This window comes from Atractosteus spatula, unplaced genomic scaffold, assembly GCF_055471065.1.
Source record: "Atractosteus spatula isolate fAtrSpa1 unplaced genomic scaffold, fAtrSpa1.hap1 Scaffold_40, whole genome shotgun sequence".
In the NCBI taxonomy this organism is placed as follows: Eukaryota; Metazoa; Chordata; class Actinopteri; order Semionotiformes; family Lepisosteidae; genus Atractosteus; species Atractosteus spatula.
The window spans coordinates 47,501-72,500 of NW_028296869.1; the positions used below are offsets into that span (position 1 = coordinate 47,501).

General features: G+C 38.7%; 1 protein-coding gene across 1 annotated transcript; it reads left to right on the top strand.

Moving 5' to 3' along the window:
• Window positions 1-17,828: 17,828 nt before the first annotated feature.
• Window positions 17,829-21,547, top strand: LOC148807197 (uncharacterized). Its single transcript, XM_088909555.1, has 12 exons — window positions 17,829-17,863; window positions 18,035-18,319; window positions 18,423-18,521; window positions 18,764-18,911; window positions 19,001-19,302; window positions 19,406-19,613; window positions 19,715-19,846; window positions 19,960-20,090; window positions 20,181-20,387; window positions 20,475-20,531; window positions 20,621-20,826; window positions 20,922-21,547. Exons 1-12 carry the CDS (start codon window positions 17,829-17,831, stop codon window positions 21,545-21,547), a joined length of 2,436 nt encoding a protein of 811 aa, XP_088765681.1.
• The last annotated feature ends 3,453 nt before the right edge of the window (window positions 21,548-25,000 follow it).

The following is a 25,000-nucleotide window of genomic DNA, read 5'->3' on the forward strand; positions in this document are numbered from 1 at the left end:
TTATATGATGTTTTTTTTTCAAATTTTAAATGATCATTTTTCATGGAGCTTTGAAGGGGATGGATTCGGCCTCCTTTAGCCAGGCCAGAGCTCCAGGAGCCTGGGTAGGATTCTAGCTTTCTCCCCTTGCAGGCACCTGGCACTGAAGAAATTTTTTTTTTCCTTAAAATCTTTATTTTTGTGTTCCTTGTTGTTCCAAACTTAATTCTAATCACTTCTAATTAGAGATTTTATTAAAAATAGTGCAATAAATGACTAATTTCACAAAAAATAATGCAATATAAAACGGAGGTTTTTAACTTTATTGTAGTGTCTTAGAAACTAATATGTCTTCAAAAATGTTTTTTTATCACTCCTAGGAGTGAAAACTGTTGTTATATGATGTTTTTTTTTTTCAAATTTTAAATGATCATTTTTCATGGAGCTTTGAAGGGGATGGATTCGGCCTCCTTTAGCCAGGCCAGAGCTCCAGGAGCCTGGGTAGGATTCTAGCTTTCTCCCCTTGCAGGCACCTGGCACTGAAGACATAATTTTTTTCTTAAAATCTTTTTTTTTGTGTTCCTTGTTGTTCCAAACTTAATTCTAATCACTTCTAATTAGAGATTATTTTAAAAATAGTGAAATAAATGACTAATTTCACTAAAAATAATGTAATATAACTGATGTTTTTAACTTCATTGTAGTGTTTTAGAAACTACTATGTCTTCAAAAATGGTTATTTTTCACTCCTAGGAATGAAAGCTGTTGTTATATGATGTTTATTTTCAAATTTTGAAAAATCAAAGGATTCTAGCTTCCTCCCCTTACAGGCATAGGACACAGAGAACCTCATGGTTTTCCTAAAAATCTTTTTTTATGTTCCCTGGTGTTCCAAACTTAGTTTAAATCAATTTTAATTTGTTATTATGTTAAAAACAGGGTAATAAATTCCTAATTGGACTATAAATAATGTCATATTGTCTGCTATAAAACTGATGTTTTCAACTCTATTGTAGAGATTCTAGAATCAACTAATAGAGAATTGAAATAAAAAAGGGCATAAGAAGACATTACCAACAACGACCACAAGACGGAGATATTGTCCAGACATTACCAACAACGACCACAAGATGGAGATCTTGTCCAAAGAGGCAAGAAGGGCAAAGCCGCGATAAGGTAAAATCATTTTTTGAAAGAGATTGCTGTCAGAATGCACATCCGTATCCCAAACAGAATCTCTAGAAAAATATGATCATTTGTGAAAAAGGCAAACGAGTGTCTGCTACAATATGATTGCTACATATCTGCATTTGTTGTTTTTTAAGGAGTAAGAGTGCAGGGGGTTTAAACCTGCAATCCAGTGTAGTGAAGTATTTCACAACACTACCTCTAGCACCTCTGGAAATAAATCCTCATAATAATTTTTGCCCTGGGCATGTACCAAAAAATCAGTGAGCATATATATATATCACTGTGTTGAAGCTAGAGACACAGAATAACTGCAAACACAGTGTTCCTGCACTTCAAACTGTTCCTTGAAGGGCTCTCAAACCCCGAATTTCAGATGCCTAGCTGTATCGCTGATGTGTTGCACCTCAGAATCACTTTTAAACCTTACCTCTGGTATCTTTAATCCCTATTGCTCAACGCATGGTAAAAGTATTGCATACATGTGTCTGAAAATGAGCAATGGGCCCCTGAGAGACTCATTTGCCTGTTTCACAAATGATCGTATTTTAATAGAGATTCTGTTTGGGATTCAGATGTGCATTCGGACAGCAATCCCTTTCAAGAAATGATACGTTCTGGATGAGGTCAAAGGTGCTGGAACACTGTATTTCGGATGCGAATGTGTGTCTCCTGCTTCAACGCAGTGGCATATATAGATGTGCTCCTGTAATGTCTTGGTACATGCCCAGGGCAGTAAGCAGTCTGAGGATATATTTCCAGACGGCATAGAGCAGTGAAGCAGTGAAGTAGTGCAACACACTGGATCATTATATTATTAGAATCTATTTGTTTAACATGCACGGGTCTGTCTCAATGGATGCAGTGCTCCTGAAAGGGCTCTCAAACCCTGCATTTCAGATGATTAGCTGTATCCCTCACATGTGGCACCTCAGAATGACTTCTACTTTATTCTGCTTAAATTATTACATTATACATAATTTGAGTTCATTTTTAAAAGTAAAAGGTAATGAAAGGAATGAAAGATATGTAGCAATCACATTGTAACAGGGGTGACAGTGACTTTTTGCTTGTACTAAGCATTAGTACCTAAGTCCACTAATGGACTTCTGGTACCTTTAGGGTACAGTGTTCCCTGAAGGGCTCTCAAACCCCGCATTTCAGATGCATAGCTGTATCGCTGATGTGTTGCACCTCAGAATCACTTTTAAACCTTACCTCTGGTATCTTTAATCCCTATTGCTCAACACATGGTGAAAGTATCGCATACATGTGTCTGAAAATGAGCAATGGGCCCCTGAGAGACTCATTTGCCTGTTTCACAAATGATCACATTTGACTAGAGATTCTGTTTGGGATTCAGTTGTGCATTCTGACAGCAATCCCTTTCAAAAAACGATACATTCTGGATGAGTTCAAAGTTGCAGGAACACTGTATTTAGGATGTCTTTGCAGATATTCTGTGTCTCTAGCTTCAACACAGTGATATATATATATGCTCACTGATTTTTTGGTACATGCCCAAGTCAATAATCATTATGAGGATTTATTTCCAGATGTGCTAGAGGTAGTGTTGTGAAATACTTCATCACACTGGATTGCAGGTTTAAACCCCCTGCACTCTTACTCCTTAAAAACCAACAAATGCAGATATGTAGCAATCACATTGTAACAGGGGTGACAGTGACTTAATGCTTGTACTAAGCATTAGTACCAAAGTCCACTAGTGGACTTCTGGTACCTTTAGGGTACGGTGTTCCTTGAAGGGCTCTCAAACCCCGCATTTCAGATGCCTAGCTGTATCGCTGATGTGTTGCACCTCAGAATCACTTTTAAACCTTACATCTGGTATCTTTAATCCCTATTGCTCAACACATGGTGAAAGTATCGCATACATGTGTCTGAAAATGAGCAATGGGCCCCTGAGAGACTCATTTGCCTGTTTCACAAATGATCACATTTGACTAGAGATTCTGTTTGGGATTCAGTTGTGCATTCTGACAGCAATCCCTTTCAAAAAACGATACATTCTGGATGAGTTCAAAGGTGCAGGAACACTGTATTTAGGATGTCTTTGCAGATATTCTGTGTCTCTAGCTTCAACACAGTGATATATATATATATATGCTCACTGATTTTTTGGTACATGCCAAGGGCAATAATCATTATGAGGATTTATTTCCAGATGTGCTAGAGGTAGTGTTGTGAAATACTTCAACACACTGGATTGCGGGTTTAAACCCCCTGCACTCTTACTCGTTAAAAACCAACAAATGCAATTCACTACTAAAAATTACTGCATTTTCTCCTAGAAAGAGCTCTCAATTAATGAAATGCCCCATTGAACTGGCCCTGATTATACAATGCAAGGAGAAGTCTTCTAAGCCAATACTTGTAACCAGAAAGAGGCTGTATTTCAATTATACAATATACAAAACAATACCATTTAACACAAAGATATAGTCCACACCTCAGCATGCACATGATGAGATTCTTGATATTAGATTAGTAAAAACAATATCAATGCACTGAGAGACGCTTAAGAATAAAGATGCATCAGCCTGACTGCATATTAGTTTTAAAGGGTTATCAGCAAATGCATTTAAAAGAAAAAATGTAAAGTCTTACCTCTTGATCGTAGTGGTGATTCAATATCCAGGACCTTAGTCAAGTCTCAGAGTTACTGTACCTCCTGTCTCAATTACAGGTGAAAAGTGAAAGGTATATTGCACTCAGCAGAAAGTTACCCCGAGCAAAGATTCCACCCATCCCAGAAAACAGCACTCCCATTTGGCAAAGCAGTGGGTGGAGGAAGCCTTTGCTACCATTATCAAACACAGAAATCGTTATAATTTAATTTTAAAAACATGGCTAAGCATGGGTTTAAAGTATATTCAACGGTGCAGGTGCATTCAAAGAAATAGAGTTTCCCAAGCCCTCAGAAAGAATTACCATTTCTAAAGATGTCTAGTTTCAAGCATTAACATCCAAACTACCTGTCTTAGCTGGAACAGGGAGTTTGCTAAGCCACCTGAAAGAATTACCATATCCAAAGATGTCTAGTTTCAAGCATTACCATCCAAAGTACCTGTCTTAGCTGGGCCAGGTAGTTTGCCAAGCCATGTGAAAGAATTACCATTTCCAAAGAAGTCTGTTGTAAGCCAGGTTCAATCATGACCATCCAAAGTACCGGTCGTCCCTTTGGGCGAGAGGGTTTCCTGTGTGTCTAGGATGTGTTCTTCCCTTAAACTTGGCCCTGATTATACAATAAAGGATAAGTAACCAGAAAGAGGTGGTATTTCGATTTTACAGTACATAAAAAATACATACATTCCACAGTGTTACAATATCACATTCCTGATATTAGATTAATAAAAAATATCAAGGCACTGAGGCTAATTAATAAAGATGCTTTTGACTGACTGGACCTTGGAGCAAGGTGTGTAAATTACAACAGACATCTTTAGAAATGGTAAATCTTTCAGGTGGCTTGGCAAATTTACTGCCCCACCTAAGACAGATACTTTGGATGTTAATGCTTGAAACTAGACATCACAACTGATCGTATTTTACTAGAGATTCTGTTTGGGATTCAGATGTGCATTCGGACAGCAATCCCTTTCAAGAAATGATACGTTCTGGATGAGGTCAAAGGTGCTGGAACACTGTATTTCGGATGCGAATGTGTGTCTGCATTTGTTGGTTTTTAAGGAGTAAGAGTGCAGGGGGTTTAAACCTGCAATCCAGTGTGATGAAGTATTTCACAACACTACCTCTAGCACATCTGGAAATAAATCCTCATAATGATTATTGCCCTGGGCATGTACCAAAAAATCAGTGAGCATATATATATATATATCACTGTGTTGAAGCTAGAGACACAGAATAACTGCAAACACATCATAAATACAGTGTTCCTGCAACTTTGAACTCATCCAGAATGTATCGTTTTTTGAAAGGGATTGCAGTCAGAATGCACAACTGAATCCCAAACAGAATCTCTAGTCAAATATGTTCATTTGTGAAACAGGCAAATGAGTCTCTCTGGGGCCCATTGCTCATTTTCAGACACATGTATGCAATACTTTTACCATGCGTTGAGCAATAGGGATTAAAGATACCAGATGTAAGGTTTAAAAGTGATTCTGAGGTGCAACAGATCAGCGATACAGCTAGGCATCTGAAATGCGGGGTTTGAGAGCCCTTCAGGGAACACCGTACCCTAAAGGTACCAGAAGTCAACTAGTGGACTTAGGTACTAATGCTTAGTACAAGCATTAAGTCACTGCCACCCCTGTTACAATGTGATTGCTACATATCTTCCATTCCTTTCATTACCTTTTACTTTTAAAAATGAACTCAAATTGTGTATAATGTAATAATTTAAGTAGAATAAAGTAGAAGTCATTCTGAGGTGCCACATGTGAGGGATACAGCTAGGCATCTGAAATGCAGGGTTTGAGAGCCCTTTAAGGAGCACTGCATCCATTGAGACAGACCCGTGCATGTTAAACAAATACATTCTAATAATATAATGATCCAGTGTGTTGCACTACTTCACTGCTTCACTGCTCTATGCCGTCTGGAAATAAATCCTCAGACTGCTTACTGCCCTGGGCATGTACCAAGACATTACAGGAGCACATCTATATATGCCACTGCCCTGGGCATGTACCAAGACATTACAGGAGACACACAATCGCATCCGAAATACAGTGTTCCAGCACCTTTGACCTCATCCAGAACGTATCATTTCTTGAAAGGGATTGCTGTCAGAATGCACAACTGAATCCCAAACAGAATCTCTAGTCAAATATGATCATTTGTGAAACAGGCAAATGAGTCTCTCAGGGGCCCATTGCTCATTTTCAGACACATGTATGCAATACTTTCACCATGCGTTGGGCAATAGGGATTAAAGATACCAGAGGTAAGGTTTAAAAGTGATTCTGAGGTGCAACACATCAGCGATACAGCTAGGCATCTGAAATGCGGGGTTTGAGAGCCCTTCAGGGAACACCGTACCCTAAAGGTACCAGAAGTTTACTAGTACAAGAATTAAGTCACAGTCATCCCTGTTACAATGTGATTGCTACATATCTGCATTTGTTGGTTTTTAAGGAGTAAGAGTGCAGGGGGTTTAAACCTGCAATCCAGTGTGATGAAGTATTTCACAACACTACCTCTAGCACATCTGGAAATAAATCCTCATAATGATTATTGCCCTGGGCATGTACCAAAAAATCAGTGAGCATATATATATATATAAACACATCCTAAATACAGTGCTCCTGCACCTAACCGTAACCCTAACCTACCTAATGATTTAAGTAGAATAGATTCTTATTATGTAATGATAAAGTGTGTTGCACTACTTCACTGCATCAAAGCTGTATGCCGTCTGGAAATAAATCCTCAGTCTACTTATTGCCCTGGGCATGTACCTATAAATCACTGAGCATATATATATATATCACTGTGTTGAAGCTAGAGACACAGAATCACTGCAAACACATCCTAAACACAGTGTTCTTGCACCTTTGACCTCATCCAGAACGTAACATTCTTCGAAAGGGATTGCTGTCCAAATGCACATCTGAATCCCAAACAGAATCTCTAGTAAAATATGATAATTTGTGAAACAGGCAAATGAGTGTCACAGGGGCCCATTCCTTATTGTTAGACACATATATACAAAGCTTTCACCATGCATTAAGCAATAGGGATTATAGACACCACAGGTAAGGTTAGAAGTCATTCTGAGGTGCCACATTTGAAGGATACAGCTAGGCATCTGAAATGCAGGGTTTGAGAGCCCTTCAGGAGCAATGCATCCTTTGAGACACACCTGTGCATGTTAAACAAATGATCATTTCCTTCAGCATTAGGGACTAAATATACTAAACGTATGATTCTAAAATGTTATTTTCACATATATTAATGTAATGTAATGCTTATGCTTTATAAACAAATCTAATTAAAAAAAGCTTAAGTTTTGTATTTATCTTGTACCATAGAACATGATTTTCTTTGTATTTCAAGCCCACAAAGTGTGCAAATGACGCACTACATGATATAAGGACGATTATCACATGCATATCGATATTATCTTTCTTATGAAAATACATTCCTTTCATTACCTTTTACTTTTTAAAATGAACTCAAATTGTGTATAATGTAATAATTTAAGTAGAATAGATTCTAATCATATAATGATCCAGTGTGTTGCACTAGTTCACTGCTTCACTGCTCTATGCCGTCTGGAAATAAATCCTCAGACTGCTTACTGCCCTGGGCATGTACCAAGAAATTACAGGAACACATCAATATACAGTATATCACTGCGTTGAAGCAGGAGACACACAATCGCATCCTAAATACAGTGTTCCAGCACCTTTGACCTCATCCAGAACGTATCATTTCTTGAAAGGGATTGCTGTCCGAATGCACATCTGAATCCTAAACAGAATCTCTAGTAAAATACGATCAGTTGTGATGTCTAGTTTCAAGCATTAACATCCAAAGTACTTGTCTTAGGTGGGGCAGTAAATTTGCCAAGCCACCTGAAAGAATTACCATTTCTACAAATGTCTGTTGTAATTTACACACCTTGCTCCAAGGTCCAGTCAGTCAAAAGCATCTTTATTAATTAGCTTCAGTACCTTGATATTTTTTATTAATCTAATATCAGGAATCTCACCATGTGCACGCTGAGCTGTGGAATATATGTATTTTTTATGTACTGTAAAATTGAAATACCACCTCTTTCTGGTTACTTATCCTTTATTGTATAATCAGGGCCAAGTTTAAGGGAAGAACACATCCTAGACACACAGGAAACCCTCTCGCCCAAAGGGACGACCGGTACTTTGGATGGTCATGATTGAACCTGGCTTACAACAGACTTCTTTGGAAATGGTAATTCTTTCACATGGCTTGGCAAACTACCTGGCCCAGCTAAGACAGGTACTTTGGATGGTAATGCTTGAAACTAGACATCTTTGGATATGGTAATTCTTTCAGGTGGCTTAGCAAACTCCCTGCTCCAGCTAAGACAGGTAGTTTGGATGTTAATGCTTGAAACTAGACATCTTTAGAAATGGTAATTCTTTCTGAGGGCTTGGGAAACTCTATTTCTTTGAATGCACCTGCACCGTTGAATATACTTTAAACCCATGCTTAGCCATGTTTTTAAAATTAAATTATAACGATTTCTGTGTTTGATAATGGTAGCAAAGGCTTCCTCCACCCACTGCTTTGCCAAAGGGGAGTGCTGTTTTCTGGGATGGGTGGAATCTTTGCTCGGGGTAACTTTCTGCTGAGTGCAATATACCTTTCACTTTTCACCTGTAATTGAGACAGGAGGTACAGTAACTCTGAGACTTGACTAAGGTCCTGGATATTGAATCACCACTACGATCAAGAGGTAAGACTTTACATTTTTTCTTTTAAATGCATTTGCTGATAACCCTTTAAAACTAATATGCAGTCAGGCTGATGCATCTTTATTCTTAAGCGTCTCTCAGTGCATTGATATTGTTTTTACTAATCTAATATCAAGAATCTCATCATGTGCATGCTGAGGTGTGGACTATATCTTTGTGTTAAATGGTATTGTTTTGTATATTGTATAATTGAAATACAGCCTCTTTCTGGTTACAAGTATTGGCTTAGAAGACTTCTCCTTGCATTGTATAATCAGGGCCAGTTCAATGGGGCATTTCATTAATTGAGAGCTCTTTCTAGGAGAAAATGCAGTAATTTTTAGTAGTGAATTGCATTTGTTGGTTTTTAACGAGTAAGAGTGCAGGGGGTTTAAACCCGCAATCCAGTGTGTTGAAGTATTTCACAACACTACCTCTAGCACATCTGGAAATAAATCCTCATAATGATTATTGCCCTTGGCATGTACCAAAAAATCAGTGAGCATATATATATATATCACTGTGTTGAAGCTAGAGACACAGAATATCTGCAAAGACATCCTAAATACAGTGTTCCTGCACCTTTGAACTCATCCAGAATGTATCGTTTTTTGAAAGGGATTGCTGTCAGAATGCACAACTGAATCCCAAACAGAATCTCTAGTCAAATGTGATCATTTGTGAAACAGGCAAATGAGTCTCTCAGGGGCCCATTGCTCATTTTCAGACACATGTATGCGATACTTTCACCATGTGTTGAGCAATAGGGATTAAAGATACCAGATGTAAGGTTTAAAAGTGATTCTGAGGTGCAACACATCAGCGATACAGCTAGGCATCTGAAATGCGGGGTTTGAGAGCCCTTCAAGGAACACCGTACCCTAAAGGTACCAGAAGTCCACTAGTGGACTTTGGTACTAATGCTTAGTACAAGCATTAAGTCACTGTCACCCCTGTTACAATGTGATTGCTACATATCTGCATTTGTTGGTTTTTAAGGAGTAAGAGTGCAGGGGGTTTAAACCTGCAATCCAGTGTGATGAAGTATTTCACAACACTACCTCTAGCACATCTGGAAATAAATCCTCATAATGATTATTGACTTGGGCATGTACCAAAAAATCAGTGAGCATATATATATATCACTGTGTTGAAGCTAGAGACACAGAATATCTGCAAAGACATCCTAAATACAGTGTTCCTGCAACTTTGAACTCATCCAGAATGTATCGTTTTTTGAAAGGGATTGCAGTCAGAATGCACAACTGAATCCCAAACAGAATCTCTAGTCAAATATGTTCATTTGTGAAACAGGCAAATGAGTCTCTCAGGGGCCCATTGCTCATTTTCAGACACATGTATGCGATACTTTTACCATGCTTGAGCAATAGGGATTAAAGATACCAGAGGTAAGGTTTAAAAGTGATTCTGAGGTGCAACACATCAGCGATACAGCTAGGCATCTGAAATGCGGGGTTTGAGAGCCCTTCAGGGAGCACCGTACCCTAAAGGTACCAGAAGTCCACTAGTGGACTTAGGTACTAATGCTTAATACAAGCATTAAGTCACTGTCACTCCTGTTACAATGTGATTGCTATATATCTTCCATTCCTTTCATTACCTTTTACTTTTTAAAATGAACTCAAATTGTGTATAATGTAATAATTTAAGTAGAATAAAGTAGAAGTCATTCTGAGGTGCCACATGTGAGGGATACAGCTAAGCATCTGAAATGTAGGGTTTGAGAGCCCTTTCAGGAGCACTGCATCCATTGAGACAGACCCGTGCATGTTAAACAAATGATCATTTCTTTCAGCATTAGAGACTAAATATACTAAACGTATGATGCTAAAACGTTATTTTCACATATATTAATGTAATAAATGATTGCTTATGCTTTATAAACAAATCTAATTAAAATAAAAGCTTAAGTTTTGTATTTATCTTTTACCATAGAACATGATTTTCTTTGTATTTCAAGCTCACAAAGTGACCAAATGACGCACTACATGATATAAGGAAGATTATCACATGCATATCGGTATTATCTTTCTTATGAAAATGCATTCCTTTCATTACCTTTTACTTTTAAAATGAACTCCAATTGTGTAGAATGTAATAATTTAAGTAGAATAGATTCCAATAATATAATGATCCAGTATGTTGCACTGGCCTGGTCAGCCTGGCCTGGGGGATGGTGCACATAGCACTTTCAGTGCTGGAGGTGTTAATGGGGGAGGTGTTGGAGATTGGCAGCTGTGGGGGATGGCTGGGTGAGTAGCTATCAGGGTTTGTAGCTTTTCCTTTGCATCTTGTCCTCTGTGGCCATGATTAAGAGGGACGGCCGGGGGCATTCGTATTGCATTCGTAAATTGCATTTGTTGGTTTTTAAGGAGTAATAGTGCAGGGGGTTTAAACCTGCAATCCAGTGTGATGAAGTATTTCACAACACTACCTCTAGCACATCTGGAAATAAAACCTCATAATGATTATTGCCCTGGGCATGTACCAAAAGATCAGGGAGCATATATATATATCACTGTGTTGAAGCTAGAGATACAGAATAACTGCAAACACATCCTAAATACAGTGTTCCTGCACCTTTGAACTCATCCAGAATGTATCGTTTTTTGAAAGGGATTGCTGTCAGAATGCACAACTGAATCCCAAACAGAATCTCTAGTCAAATATGATCATTTGTGAAACAGGCAAATGAGTCTCTCAGGGGCCCATTGCTCATTTTCAGACACATGTATGCGATACTTTTACCATGCGTTGAGCAATAGGGATTAAAGATACCAGAGGTAAGGTTTAAAAGTGATTCTGAGGTGCAACACATCAGCGATACAGCTAGGCATCTGAAATGCGGGGTTTGAGAGCCCTTCAGGGAGCACCGTACCCTAAAGGTACCAGAAGTCCACTAGTGGACTTAGGTACTAATGCTTAATACAAGCATTAAGTCACTGTCACCTCTGTTACAATGTGATTGCTACATATCTTCCATTCCTTTCATTACCTTTTACTTTTTAAAATGAACTCAAATTGTGTATAATGTAATAATTTAAGTAGAATAAAGTAGAAGTCATTCTGAGGTGCCACATGTGAGGGATACAGCTAAGCATCTGAAATGTAGGGTTTGAGAGCCCTTTCAGGAGCACTGCATCCATTGAGACAGACCCGTGCATGTTAAACAAATGATCATTTCTTTCAGCATTAGAGACTAAATATACTAAACGTATGATGCTAAAACGTTATTTTCACATATATTAATGTAATAAATGATTGCTTATGCTTTATAAACAAATCTAATTAAAATAAAAGCTTAAGATTTGTATTTATCTTGTACCATTGAACATGATTTTCTTTGTATTTCAAGCCCACAAAGTGACCAAATGACGCACTACATGATATAAGGAAGATTATCACATGCATATCGGTATTATCTTTCTTATGAAAATGCATTCCTTTCATTACCATTTACTTTTAAAATGAACTCCAATTGTGTAGAATGTAATAATTTAAGTAGAATAGATTCTAATAATATAATGATCAAGTGTGTTGCACTGGCCTGGTCAGCCTGGCCTGGGGGATGGTGCACATAGCACTTTCAGTGCTGGAGGTGTTAATGGGGGAGGTGTTGGAGATTGGCAGCTGTGGGGGATGGCTGGGTGAGTAGCTGTCAGGGTTTGTAGCTTTTCCTTTGCATCTTGTCCTCTGGGGCCATGATTAAGAGGGACGGCCGGGGGCATTCGTATTGCATTCGTAAATTGCATTTGTTGGTTTTTAAGGAGTAAGAGTGCAGGGGGTTTAAACCTGCAATCCAGTGTGTTAAAGTATTTCACAACACTACCTCTAGCACATCTGGAAATAAATCCTCATAATGATAATTGCCCTGGGCATGTACCAAAAAATCAGTGAGCATATATATATATATCACTGTGTTGAAGCTAGAGACACAGAATAACTGCAAACACATCATAAATACAGTGTTCCTGCACTTTGAACTCATCCAGAATGTATCGTTTTTTGAAAGGGATTGCAGTCAGAATGCACAACTGAATCCCAAACAGAATCTCTAGTCAAATATGTTCATTTGTGAAACAGGCAAATGAGTCTCTCAGGGGCCCATTGCTCATTTTCAGACACATGTATGCAATACTTTTACCATGCGTTGAGCAATAGGGATTAAAGATACCAGATGTAAGGTTTAAAAGTGATTCTGAGGTGCAACACATCAGCGATACAGCTAGGCATCTGAAATGCGGGGTTTGAGAGCCCTTCAAGGAACACCGTACCCTAAAGGTACCAGAAGTTTACTAGTGCAAACATTAAGTCACTGTAACCCCTGTTACTATGTGATTGCTACATATCTGCATTTGTTGGTTTTTAAGGAGTAAGAGTGCAGGGGGTTTAAACCTGCAATCCAGTGTGATGAAGTATTTCACAACACTACCTCTAGCACATCTGGAAATAAATCCTCATAATGATTATTGCCCTGGGCATGTACCAAAAAATCAGTGAGCATATATATATATATATCACTGTGTTGAAGCTAGAGACACAGAATAACTGCAAACACATCATAAATACAGTGTTCCTGCAACTTTGAACTCATCCAGAATGTATAGTTTTTTGAAAGGGATTGCTGTCAGAATGCACAACTGAATCCCAAACAGAATCTCTAGTCAAATGTGATCATTTGTGAAACAGGCAAATGAGTCTCTCAGGGGCCCATTGCTCATTTTCAGACACATGTATGCGATACTTTTACCATGCGTTGAGCAATAGGGATTAAAGATACCAGAGGTAAGGTTTAAAAGTGATTCTGAGGTGCAACACATCAGCGATACAGCTAGGCATCTGAAATGCGGGGTTTGAGAGCCCTTCAGGGAACACCGTACCCTAAAGGTACCAGAAGTCCACTAGTGGACTTAGGTACTGATGCTTAGTACAAGCATTAAGTCACTGTCACCCCTGTTACAATGTGATTGCTACATATCTTTCATTCCTTTCATTACCTTTTACTTTTAAAAATGAACTCAAATTGTGTATAATGTAATAATTTAAGCAGAATAACGTAGAAGTCATTCTGAGGTGCCACATGTGAGGGATACAGCTAGGCGTCTGAAATGCAGGGTTTGAGGGCCCTTTCAGGAGCACTGCATCCATTGAGACAGACCCGTGCATGTTAAACAAATAGATTCTAATAATATAATGATCTAGTGTGTTGCACTACTTCACTGCTTCACTGCTCTACGCCGTCTGGAAATATATCCTCAGACTGCTTACTGCCCTGGGCATGTACCAAGACATTACAGGAGAACATCTATATATGCCTCTGCGTTGAAGCAGGAGACACACATTTGCATCCGAAATACAGTGTTCCGGCACCTTTGACCTCATCCAGAACGTATCATTTCTTGAAAGGGATTGCTGTCCGAATGCACATCTGAATCCCAAACAGAATCTCTAGTAAAATACGATCAGTTGTGATGTCTAGTTTCAAGCATTAACATCCAAAGTATCTGTCTTAGGTGGGGCAGTAAATTTGCCAAGCCACCTGAAAGAATTACTTTTTCTAAAGATGTCTGTTGTAATTTACACACCTTGCTCCAAGGTCCAGTCAGTCAAAAGCATCTTTGTTAATTAGCCTCAGTGCCTTGATATTTTTAATTAATCTAATATCAGGAATATCACCATGTGCATGCTGAGCTGTGGAATGTATGTATTTTTTATGTACTGTAAAATCGAAATACCACCTCTTTCTGATTACTTATCCTTTATTGTATAATCAGGGCCAAATAAATCTAAATCAGTGTCACCTGCTGGGTTCAAAACGCCTTCAGGAGACACCAAATAGGAGGCACTGGACTATAAATACCCATCCATGTTATAACACACTCACCAAGGGTTTTTTAGTTTAACTCTGAGCTTTGAGATATTTAATACCTATGGTACCCATATTCACCCTTTATTTAAGGGAAGTACACATCCTAGACACACAGGAAACCCTCTCGCCCCAAGGGACGACCAGTACTTTGGATGGTCATGATTGAACCTGGCTTACAACAGACTTCTTTGGAAATGGTAATTCTTTCACATGGCTTGGCAAACTACCTGGCCCAGCTAAGACAGGTACTTTGGATGTTAATGCTTGAAACTAGACATCTTTGGATATGGTAATTCTTTCAGGTTGCTTAGCAAGCTCCCTGCTCCAGCTAAGACAGGTAGTTTGGATGTTAATGCTTGAAACTAGACATCTTTAGAAATGGTAATTCTTTCTGAGGGCTTGGGAAACTCTATTTCTTTGAATGCACCTGCACCGTTGAATATACTTTAAACCCATGCTTAGCCATGTTTTTAAAATTAAATTATAACGATTTCTGTGTTTGATAATGGTAGCAAAGGCTTCCTCCACCCACTGCTTTGCCAAAGGGGAGTGCTGTTTTCTGGGATGGGTAGAGTCTTTGCTCGGGGTAACTTTCTGCTGAGTGCAATATACCTTTCACTTTTCACCTGCAATCGAGACAGGAGGTACAGTAACTCTGAGACTTGACTAAGGTCCTGGATATTGAATCACCACTACGATCAAGAGGTAAGACTTTACATTTTTACTTTTAAATGCATTTGCTGATAACCTTTTAAAACTAATATGCAGTTAGGCAGATGCATCTTTATTCTTAAGCGTCTCTCAGTGCATTTATATTGTTTTTACTAATCTAATATCAAGAATATCACTGTGTTGAAGCTAGAGACACAGAATATCTGCAAACACATCCTAAATACAGTGTTCCTGCACCTTTGAACTCATCCAGAATGTATCGTTTTTTGAAAGGGATTGCTGTCAGAATGCACAACTGAATCCCAAACAGAATCTCTAGTCAAATGTGATCATTTGTGAATCAGGCAAATGAGTCTCTCAGGGGCCCATTGCTCATTTTCAGACACATGTATGCAATACTTTCACCATGTGTTGAGCAATAGGGATTAAAGATACCAGATGTAAGGTTTAAAAGTGATTCTGAGGTGCAACACATCAGCGATACAGCTGGGCATCTGAAATGCGGGGTTTGAGAGCCCTTCAGGGAACACCGTACCCTAAAGGTACCAGAAGTCCACTAGTGGACTTAGGTACTAATGCTTAGTACAAGCAAAAAGTCACTGTCACCCCTGTTACAATGTGATTGCTACATATCTTTCATTCCTTTCATTACCCTTTACTTTTAAAAATGAACTCAAATTGTGTATAATGTAATAATTTAAGTAGAATAAAGTAGAAGTCATTCTGAGGTGCCACATGTGAGGGATACAGCTAGGCATCTGAAATGCAGGGTTTGAGAGCCCTTTCAGGAGCACTGCATCCATTGAGACAGACCCGTGCATGTTAAACAAATAGATTCTAATAATATAATGATCCAGTGTGTTGCACTACTTCACTGCTTCACTGCTCTATGCCGTCTGGAAATAAATCCTCAGACTGCTTACTGCCCTGGGCATGTACCAAGAAATTACAGGAGCACATCAATATACAGTATATCACTGCGTTGAAGCAGGAGACACACAATCGCATCCTAAATACAGTGTTCCGGCACCTTTGACCTCATCCAGAACGTATCATTTCTTGAAAGGGATTGCTGTCCGAATGCACATCTGAATCCCAAACAGAATCTCTAGTAAAATACGATCAGTTGTGATGTCTAGTTTCAAGCATTAACATCCAAAGTACCTGTCTTAGGTGGGGCAGTAAATTTGCCAAGCCACCTGAAAGAATTACCATTTCTAAAGATGTCTGTTGTAATTTACACACCTTGCTCCAAGGTCCAGTCAGTCAAAAGCATCTTTATTAATTAGCCTCAGTGCCTTGATATTTTTTATTAATCTAATATCAGGAATCTCACCATGTGCATGCTGAGCTGTGGAAAGTATGTATTTTTTTATGTACTGTAAAATCGAAATACCACCTCTTTCTGGTTACTTATCCTTTATTGTATAATCAGGGCCAAGTAAAACTAAATCAGTGTCACCTGCTGGGTTCAAAACGCCTTCAGGGGACACCAAATAGGAGGCACTGGACTATAAATACCCATCCATGTTATAACACACTTACCAAGGGTTTTTTAGTTTAACTCTGAGCTTTGAGAGATTTAATACCTATGGTACCCATATTCACCCTTTATTTAAGGGAAGTACACATCCTAGACACACAGGAAACCCTCTCGCCCCAAGGGACGACCGGTACTTTGGATGGTCATGATTGAACCTGGCTTACAACAGACTTCTTTGGAAATGGTAATTCTTTCACATGGCTTGGCAAACTACCTGGCCCAGCTAAGACAGGTACTTTGGATGTTAATGCTTGAAGCTAGACATCTTTGGATATGGTAATTCTTTCAGGTGGCTTAGCAAACTCCCTGCTCCAGCTAAGACAGGTACTTTGGATGTTAATGCTTGAAACTAGACATCTTTAGAAATGGCAATTCTTTCTGAGGGCTTGGGAAACTCTATTTCTTTGAATGCACTTGCACCGTTGAATATACTTTAAACCCATGCTTAGCCATGTTTTTAAAATTAAATTATAACGATTTCTGTGTTTGATAATGGTAGCAAAGGCTTCCTCCACCCACTGCTTTGCCAAAGGGGAGTGCTGTTTTCTGGGAGGGGTGGAGTCTTTGCTCGGGGTAACTTTCTGCTGAGTGCAATATACCTTTCACTTTTCACCTGCAATCGAGACAGGAGGTACAGTAACTCTGAGACTTGACTAAGGTCCTGGATATTGAATCACCACTACGATCAAGAGGTAAGACTTTATATTTTTACTTTTAAATGCATTTGCTGATAACCTTTTAAAACTAATATGCAGTCAGGCAGATGCATCTTTATTCTTAAGCGTCTCTCAGTGCATTGATATTGTTTTTACTAATCTAATATCAAGAATCTCATCATGTGATTAATTGATTAATTGCAATAGTGTAACTGCAAATGAATATAGATGAGAATGTATGTTTGTTCATATGCAATGGCATGAGCAGTTTCTCATTGCAGTGGATTTTCAGGGCCAATTCATCTTCCATCTTATACTGAATATGAAAGGTAGTTGTTTCTATATGGACTCAGTCTTTGGAATTTGTATATATATATATTTCAGTGATCCCTCAGCCATTCCTTCTGTATTGTAATTCAATTTCTCTTTTAAAATTCCTTCCCCACTTCTAGGACCTGCAGTTGCTGAACTCCACAATGGCTCCTATTGGAAAGTCTGTGACTGAGACCAAGTAAGTGTTCACTTTTTTATGAAACCATTATTTATTTTGGAGCAATGACCAATTCTTATATAAATACAATGAAATCATTATGCTCAAACTATGAGAGAGAAAATTAAGGATAATTTAAGAAATCAGTCTTAGCTTGTTTCTATACACAGATGGTATAATTTATTTTCAAAGGAAACCCGCGAGGATTCCCCTGGTGTGCAAGATGTGCCTGAATACTTTTGATCAGCTTCCTGCTCACTTGAAGAGGGCGTGTATGAAGCACGCCACGGCAGAAGAGATCAGGATGGCCTCTCAACAGGCGAGGGAGGACATGATGAATCACCTGAAGAACGGGGTCATCGTGGATTACCACAGAATAGAAATTGTGTCTGGTGAGGCAAACAGGATAGCGGTTGTAAGACTGCTAGAGTCCTCGGGCCTTTTTGTACGTGGGAAGCCTGAAGACACATTGGCACGGTGAGATATTTTTAATATGTAAGGCTTCTGTAGTTTCTTTTTGAAATCATTGTTACAACATATTATGTAAAAGCATGTTGAAAAGAATCTACCTGCATTCCAGCGGCCCTGAGCAAGAGGCCACTGTCCAGGAGGAAGAGATGCCAGAGGCTGCTCCAGAAACTGAAGCAGAAGCGGAGGAGGAAGGGGAAGATGGGGAACAGTAAGACTCTCTGCTCAATAGGGTTTCTAGTGCTTTATTTTTTATTTGCACGTTGTATGTATAAAATTAGATTTTGTTTCACAGAGGCAAGAAAAAATGTAGCCTTAATTGGGATGTCAGTGAATTGGTAGATATACACATTCACACAGGGCCACATCTAAAGCCATTTTCTCCCAGAAGCCAACTAAGAAAACGGAAACACTTATAATACATGTAATTGTCCATGTGTCTTATATCTACAGGGTGTCAGTTAAAGGTAATCTAAAAGCTCTCCGAAAAAGAGTTGCCCTGGCTGGACTTTACAGAAAACACTCTCTTGATTCTCCTCTCCTGGCTGGCTTTAAACAATACCTTATCCAGGGCCTGGGAATGGTAAACTGCTCCAAGGAGGTAGGTATTTGGTACATGGTTTTACTCGGCTTAAACTTCACAGGATGTTGGTCATAAAAATAATGACTTTCTCTATATATGTTTTTCAGGTTGAAAATGTCTCCAGGTTCCTGTTTTTTATGGATCCATCAGATGTTTCCTTAAGTTTTCTGAAGGACATTTCCAAAATGCAGACATTTGTTTCCCAGTTGAAGATGACTGGGTTGTCTCACCAGACCATTGCAGGTTATATCATTAATATCAGCAGATTCCTGCTCTTCATCCGAAAAAACACTAACCTGCAAGTGGAGGATCCCAGTCTAGCTAAGAGTTTAATAGACTTCCAGAGCAATCTAAAGGATATAAAAAAGAGAAACAACAAGAGTGTCAGACAGGAAATAACCAGAAAGAGGTACTTTACTTATTAAATGTTGGTTCAACTTGTACTTGCTTTTCTATTCAAACACATGAATTTTGCCTTTTGGAGGCTGATAGTATTGTTCTCTCTCCCCCAGACTAACACAGCTGCAGAGTCCTCCACCTAAACTAAGCGATTGCTTGAAGGTGTTGAGTGTTGCAAAGAAAGATGTGCAGCGGATACTGGGCAAGACACACGCCTCTGCAGACATCACCACAAGTGAACGGATTGTTGTGATGCTTTACCTGCAGGCCATTCTCCAGCTGAAGCACCTTCAGCGCCCAGGGGTGGTAAAGAATATGACAGTAAGCATCCCTTCATACAACCAAGAATTTTGATTATAGATGTTCTTTTCGAGAAATTGTTTTTAATTAATATTTGTACTAAAAAAATCTTCTGAATTCAGGTCCTGGATTGGATACGGCGAAAAATTGTTGTGAATAAAAGTGGGCAAAACAGGGTAATAATCTCTGTCAAAGAGCGCATGGCTGCAACTCAGCGACTAGCTTCCTTTGCACTAAATGAAGAAGAGGAAAAGGTGAGTTGAAGGTTATATTTTGATATTTCATTGCTAAAAACTGTCTTTAGCATTCAATGGTATGTGAAGAATACTGCATTTAAACTGCATTTTTATTTTTTTTATTTTCTCAGATGTTTCACTGCTACTTCATTAACTTACGCTGTGATGCAAACTGCAGGATGGAAATAGAACATTTTTTTGTGTATGCAGGAGGAGAACCAGTTCACAATCCTACCTATGATCTGCGAAGACTGCATGAGAAGTAAATTGAATTATATAATTATTTTGATGTATTTTCTTTTTACTTTTCTGTGGCTTGAAAACAACTATTTTATATATGTTTGTTTTGCAGGTACCACCTACCACTGATTACTTGCTATGTTGCAAGAAGGGCATTTGAAATGGAAATAAAGAAGCTACCTATTGATCAGAAAACTGTCCTGAATGATTATTTAGGTGTTTCAAATGGAACTGTTGAAAACCTAGCCAGAAGGCTGACAGATGAGGACATGTGCTCAGCCAGCGAACTAATTCATGGCATTGTAGAAGCAGGATCTCTGTAAGTGTCACAGTGATATCCAAATTCAGTATTTGAAAGTCAATATTTAGGATAAACATAAATTTCTCATATTTTTTTAAACTTCAGTTCATCATCAGGAGAGCAATCTTCAGGCTATGGACAAGAACGTACAGCTGCTATACGGTAAGTTTTAATTCAATATCCCTCTTTCAGTTACCTTTTAGCCACTCTGTCTTAGATCTGAGATATTTAAGTTTTCTTTTTATAAATAGGTCCACTGTGGCAGCTGCTGCATATAGATGCCCAAAGATGGATGATGCTGCAGCCTTCCAGAAGCTGATACAGATTTTTCCCGTGACATTAGATGGGCAGCCTCCTAGAAAGAAAGAGCGCCTGAGAGTGACCGGCATTCACGATCGCCACTGTTACAATAGATGGAGAGCTGAGCAGAGGAAAAGGAGGCAACAGAACATATTCGGTAAGAACAGGATTTCTTCCCTTTTTAAAGAGTAATATTTCAAGAGTCTATTACTGGATATATTCTTTGGGTGGATTTCTGATATCTCACTACAGATCAATACAATAGACGGTTACCAACAGAAAGCCAAGTGACCCATTATATAGAAAAAATGGGATGGTCAACCAATACACCAGCTGTGTCCGAGGTACTTCAGAACTGGAAGCCGCATGTAGAAGTCCAACCAAATGGCAAGGACATTGAAAATCTGGTAAAACTCCAAACCTGGAGAGGCCTGCACATCGTTGACGATCCTGTGAAAGGGAAGAAGGTTATAACTTCCAGGCGTTTCCAGAAGGGAGAGGTGGTATGTGATTACCATGGCAAGGTTATCACAAAGACAGCTGGAGAAGCCCTAATGGCACAGATGGCAGAAGGAGACATGGGATATCTATTCTTTTTTGATGGACCTAAACAAAAAATGTGCATTGATTCGCGTGAAGAACACTGCACCTGCCACCCGGATATGGACACAATTGGAAGGCGCATAAATCATTCAAACAAAAAAGCCAACCTCAGACCAATTAAAGAATCTTTTGTAATTGACGAAAAGACTGACATAACAATTCTGTTCTTGGCAAAAAGAGAGATTGTAGTGGGAGAAGAGCTCCTATATGATTACGGTGTCTCCAGGAAGTCGTTTAATGGAGAAGGACAATCTCTGGAGTGGTTGGACGAATGATCATAAAATAAAGCTTTTATCTCCTCTGCCTCTCCACGGCAGAGGAGATCAGGATGACCTCTCAACAGGCGAGGAAGGACATGATAAATCACCTGAAAAACGGGGTCATCGTGGATTACAACAGAATAGAGATCGTGTCTGGTGAGGCAAACAGGACAGTGGTTGTAAGACTGCTGGAGTCCTTGGGCCTTTTTGTACATGGGAAGCCTGAAGACACATTGGCACGGTGAGATATTTTTAATTTGTAAGGCTTCTGTAGTTTCTTTTTGAAATCATTGTTACAACATATTATGTAAAAGCATGTTGAAAAGAATCTACCTAATAAAATAAAATAAATATGCCAACCTGTATCACAATCACAAACCCCTACTCTTAAGGGCGCTCCAGCCCTTCCTGATTTGCCTCATTCCCCGCATCTGTTCCTTGTTCCTACCCTGTTTCAGTTCAACTTTAAAAGCCAGGCGCTCACTTCACTCGAGGCTCTGCACCTGATCTCCGCATCGTGTGAGCCCGGGTCCTGGTTGTGCCTGGCTCCGTTGTGTTTTTAGCTTCCTGCTCCTGTTCCTGTTCCATTTGTTACTGCTAAAAAATGCCACATGCTTTAAACAAAACAAAAAAAGATTTAAAGATGTGAACCATTTCTTAAATTTGTTGACACTATCTGAACAGCACAGCATTCCCAGAATGGACAATGGAGTTTTCAGCAGCATTAGACGGGCAGCCTCTTGGGAAGAGAGAAGGAATGAGACCGACTGGACTTCATTAATGACACCGTTCTTATTGAAAGAGAACAGAAAGATAAGTCTGGATAATAATTCTTACTCTGATTTTATTATTATTTTCTTTCATTATCTACAAAATAGATTTTTGATAAGCTTCTTTTGAAACTGCCCAACATTACCAAACAGAAGATTGTTTTGGCAGGACACCATTTGTGCATCAAAAGCACCGGAGAGGTGTATATGACAGCCTATTTTCTGCCACTGAAATACTAATTGCTTCATTTCAGTTCATCCTTAGGCGAGCAGAAGAAAAAGAAGTTTGATGGAATTGGATGGAATTCCTCTTGGGAAGAAAGATAACAGAGACTGACTGGACTTCAAGAACAGCACCTTTCTGATTCACAGCGAACAGAACACAAAAGATGAGTCTAGGGAACAATTGCTTTATTTTCTTAATTAAAATTTCTGAAATGTTTAAGGACAACAGCAATGAACATTGTTAATGAGTTAGAGGTTAGATAGACCTGTATTTCCAGTGGTTTGTCATTTCGACAATGTTTTAAAATTGAATTTCTATAAAGTGGACACCCTTGACATACACAAAATGAAACCATTTCATTTTCATTTTGGAGCTAAACTGCAGGAAACATTTTTTCAGTAAACTGTTAAAAGCATATTATGGTCTGAAAGCCAAGATATTATTTGTGACCACATTAATTAATTACTTTTTAAACTGTAAAGCAATAATCTGCCAACATGGCTAGTTTCTATCACTGAGCTGGGATTTCTAGTTACGACAGAGATCAGTTTCTTAAACAGAATAAAATTGTCTCCATCCTGGAAATTCAGTCACGAATTTGAATAGGGCTTATGGTATTTGATCAGTTTCACAGCCTAATTCTACTGTATTCGTTTTTTAAATGATTCACAATTGTGAATATTAGAAATATTAATGCACAGAGTTCCTTAGGCTTTTATTTTTTAATTTTGTTGTCAACACAATCATAATGATTATGCATATGCTATTTTTTGTAGCTGTCACCTGCCATTCACTACCAGAAAAGATGCAAGGATGTACATGAAGAGGTGTGATGACCACGACGACAGTGCCGTGGCTCAGGACGAAATCACAAATTTTCACCTGCCTAACACCTTTGGAAGAAGAAATCAATAATACAGAAAAACCTCCAAACTATTTTTCTAATTGTATTATGTTAGCATACCCAGAGGGGTTGGGCAGCCAGTTGATCTTGGACCCCTAGAGGTTTTTTTTTCCTCCTAACTAAGGAGTTTTTGGTTCCTCTCCTCAGTTATCTTCTGGCTTTTACTCTTTCACATCATGTATCATCACCCAGCTATGTTAAGTGCCCCAGGTCAACCTTGTTATGAAAGATGTTATATAAAAATCAATTGAATTTAATTATACTAGTTGTGAATGCTGTCATATTTTATTGCCATAATTTCTAAAAAAATAATAAACATTATTGTGCAATTAGCTTTTTCAAGCTTTTGATTATCTATATAATTTCAATACAACTTCTAATTGTGATCATCATGAACAATGACTGCTTCTTGTTTTGGGATTAAAATAAATTTTTATAACTAAAAAATGTATGAAACAAACTGTGAGATTGCAATATATTAAAATTGGCCCCTCATTGTTCTGTGATTCTTACCAATTGCGCAGACCACAGCAGGTCAAAGGAATTCACAGATAACTCTACTCTGAGAATTTGGTAAGTTTAGTGAGGAGTGTTTAGTGAAGCGACCAGGGGTGAATATGATCATTTACCCCAAGTCCAGTAGTAGAAGCACTAAGTCAATGTCACCCTTGCTACAATGTGATTGCTACATATCTTCATTTGTTGGTTTTTAAGGAGTAAGAGTGCCGAGGGTCTAAATCTGCGATCCAGTGTGTTGAAGTATTTCACAACACTACCTGTAGCCCATCTGGAAATAAATCCTCATTCTGATTATTGCCCTGGGCATGTACCAATAAATCACTGAGCATATATATATATATATCACTGTGTTGAAGCTAGAGACACAGAATCACTGCAAACACATCCTAAATACAGTGCTCCTGCACCTAACCGTAACCCTAACCTACCTAATGATTTAAGTAGAATAGATTCTAATAATGTAATGATAAAGTGTGTTGCACTACTTCACTGCATCAAAGCTCTATGCCGTCTGGAAATAAATCCTCAGACTGCTTATTGCCCTGGGCATGTACCTATAAATCACTGAGCATATATATATATCACTGTGTTGAAGCTAGAGACACAGAATCACTGCAAACACATCCTAAACACAGTGTTCCTGCACCTTTGACCTCATCCAGAACGTAACATTCTTTGAAAGGGATTGCTGTCCAAATGCACATCTGAATCCCAAACAGAATCTCTAGTAAAATATGATAATTTGTGAAACAGGCAAATGAGTGTCACAGGGGCCCATTCCTTATTGTTAGACACATATATGCAAAGCTTTCACCATGCATTAAGCAATAGGGATTATAGACACCACAGGTAAGGTTAGAAGTCATTCTGAGGTGCCACATTTGAGGGATACAGCTAGGCATCTGAAATGCAGGGTTTGAGAGCCCTTTCAGGAGCAATGCATCCTTTGAGACACACCTGTGCATGTTAAACAAATGATCAGTTCTTTCAGCATTAGGGACTAAATATACTAAACGTATGATTCTAAAATGTTATTTTCACATATATTA

Coding starts and splice junctions, on each gene's coding strand:
- LOC148807197 (XM_088909555.1), top strand. CDS start 17,829: ATGGCTCCTATTGGAAAGTCTGTGACTGAGACCAA. Junction 20,388..20,474: donor ATTGTAGAAGCAGGATCTCT/GTAAGTGTCACA, acceptor TTTAAACTTCAG/TTCATCATCAGGAGAGCAAT. Junction 20,827..20,921: donor GAGGCAACAGAACATATTCG/GTAAGAACAGGA, acceptor ATCTCACTACAG/ATCAATACAATAGACGGTTA.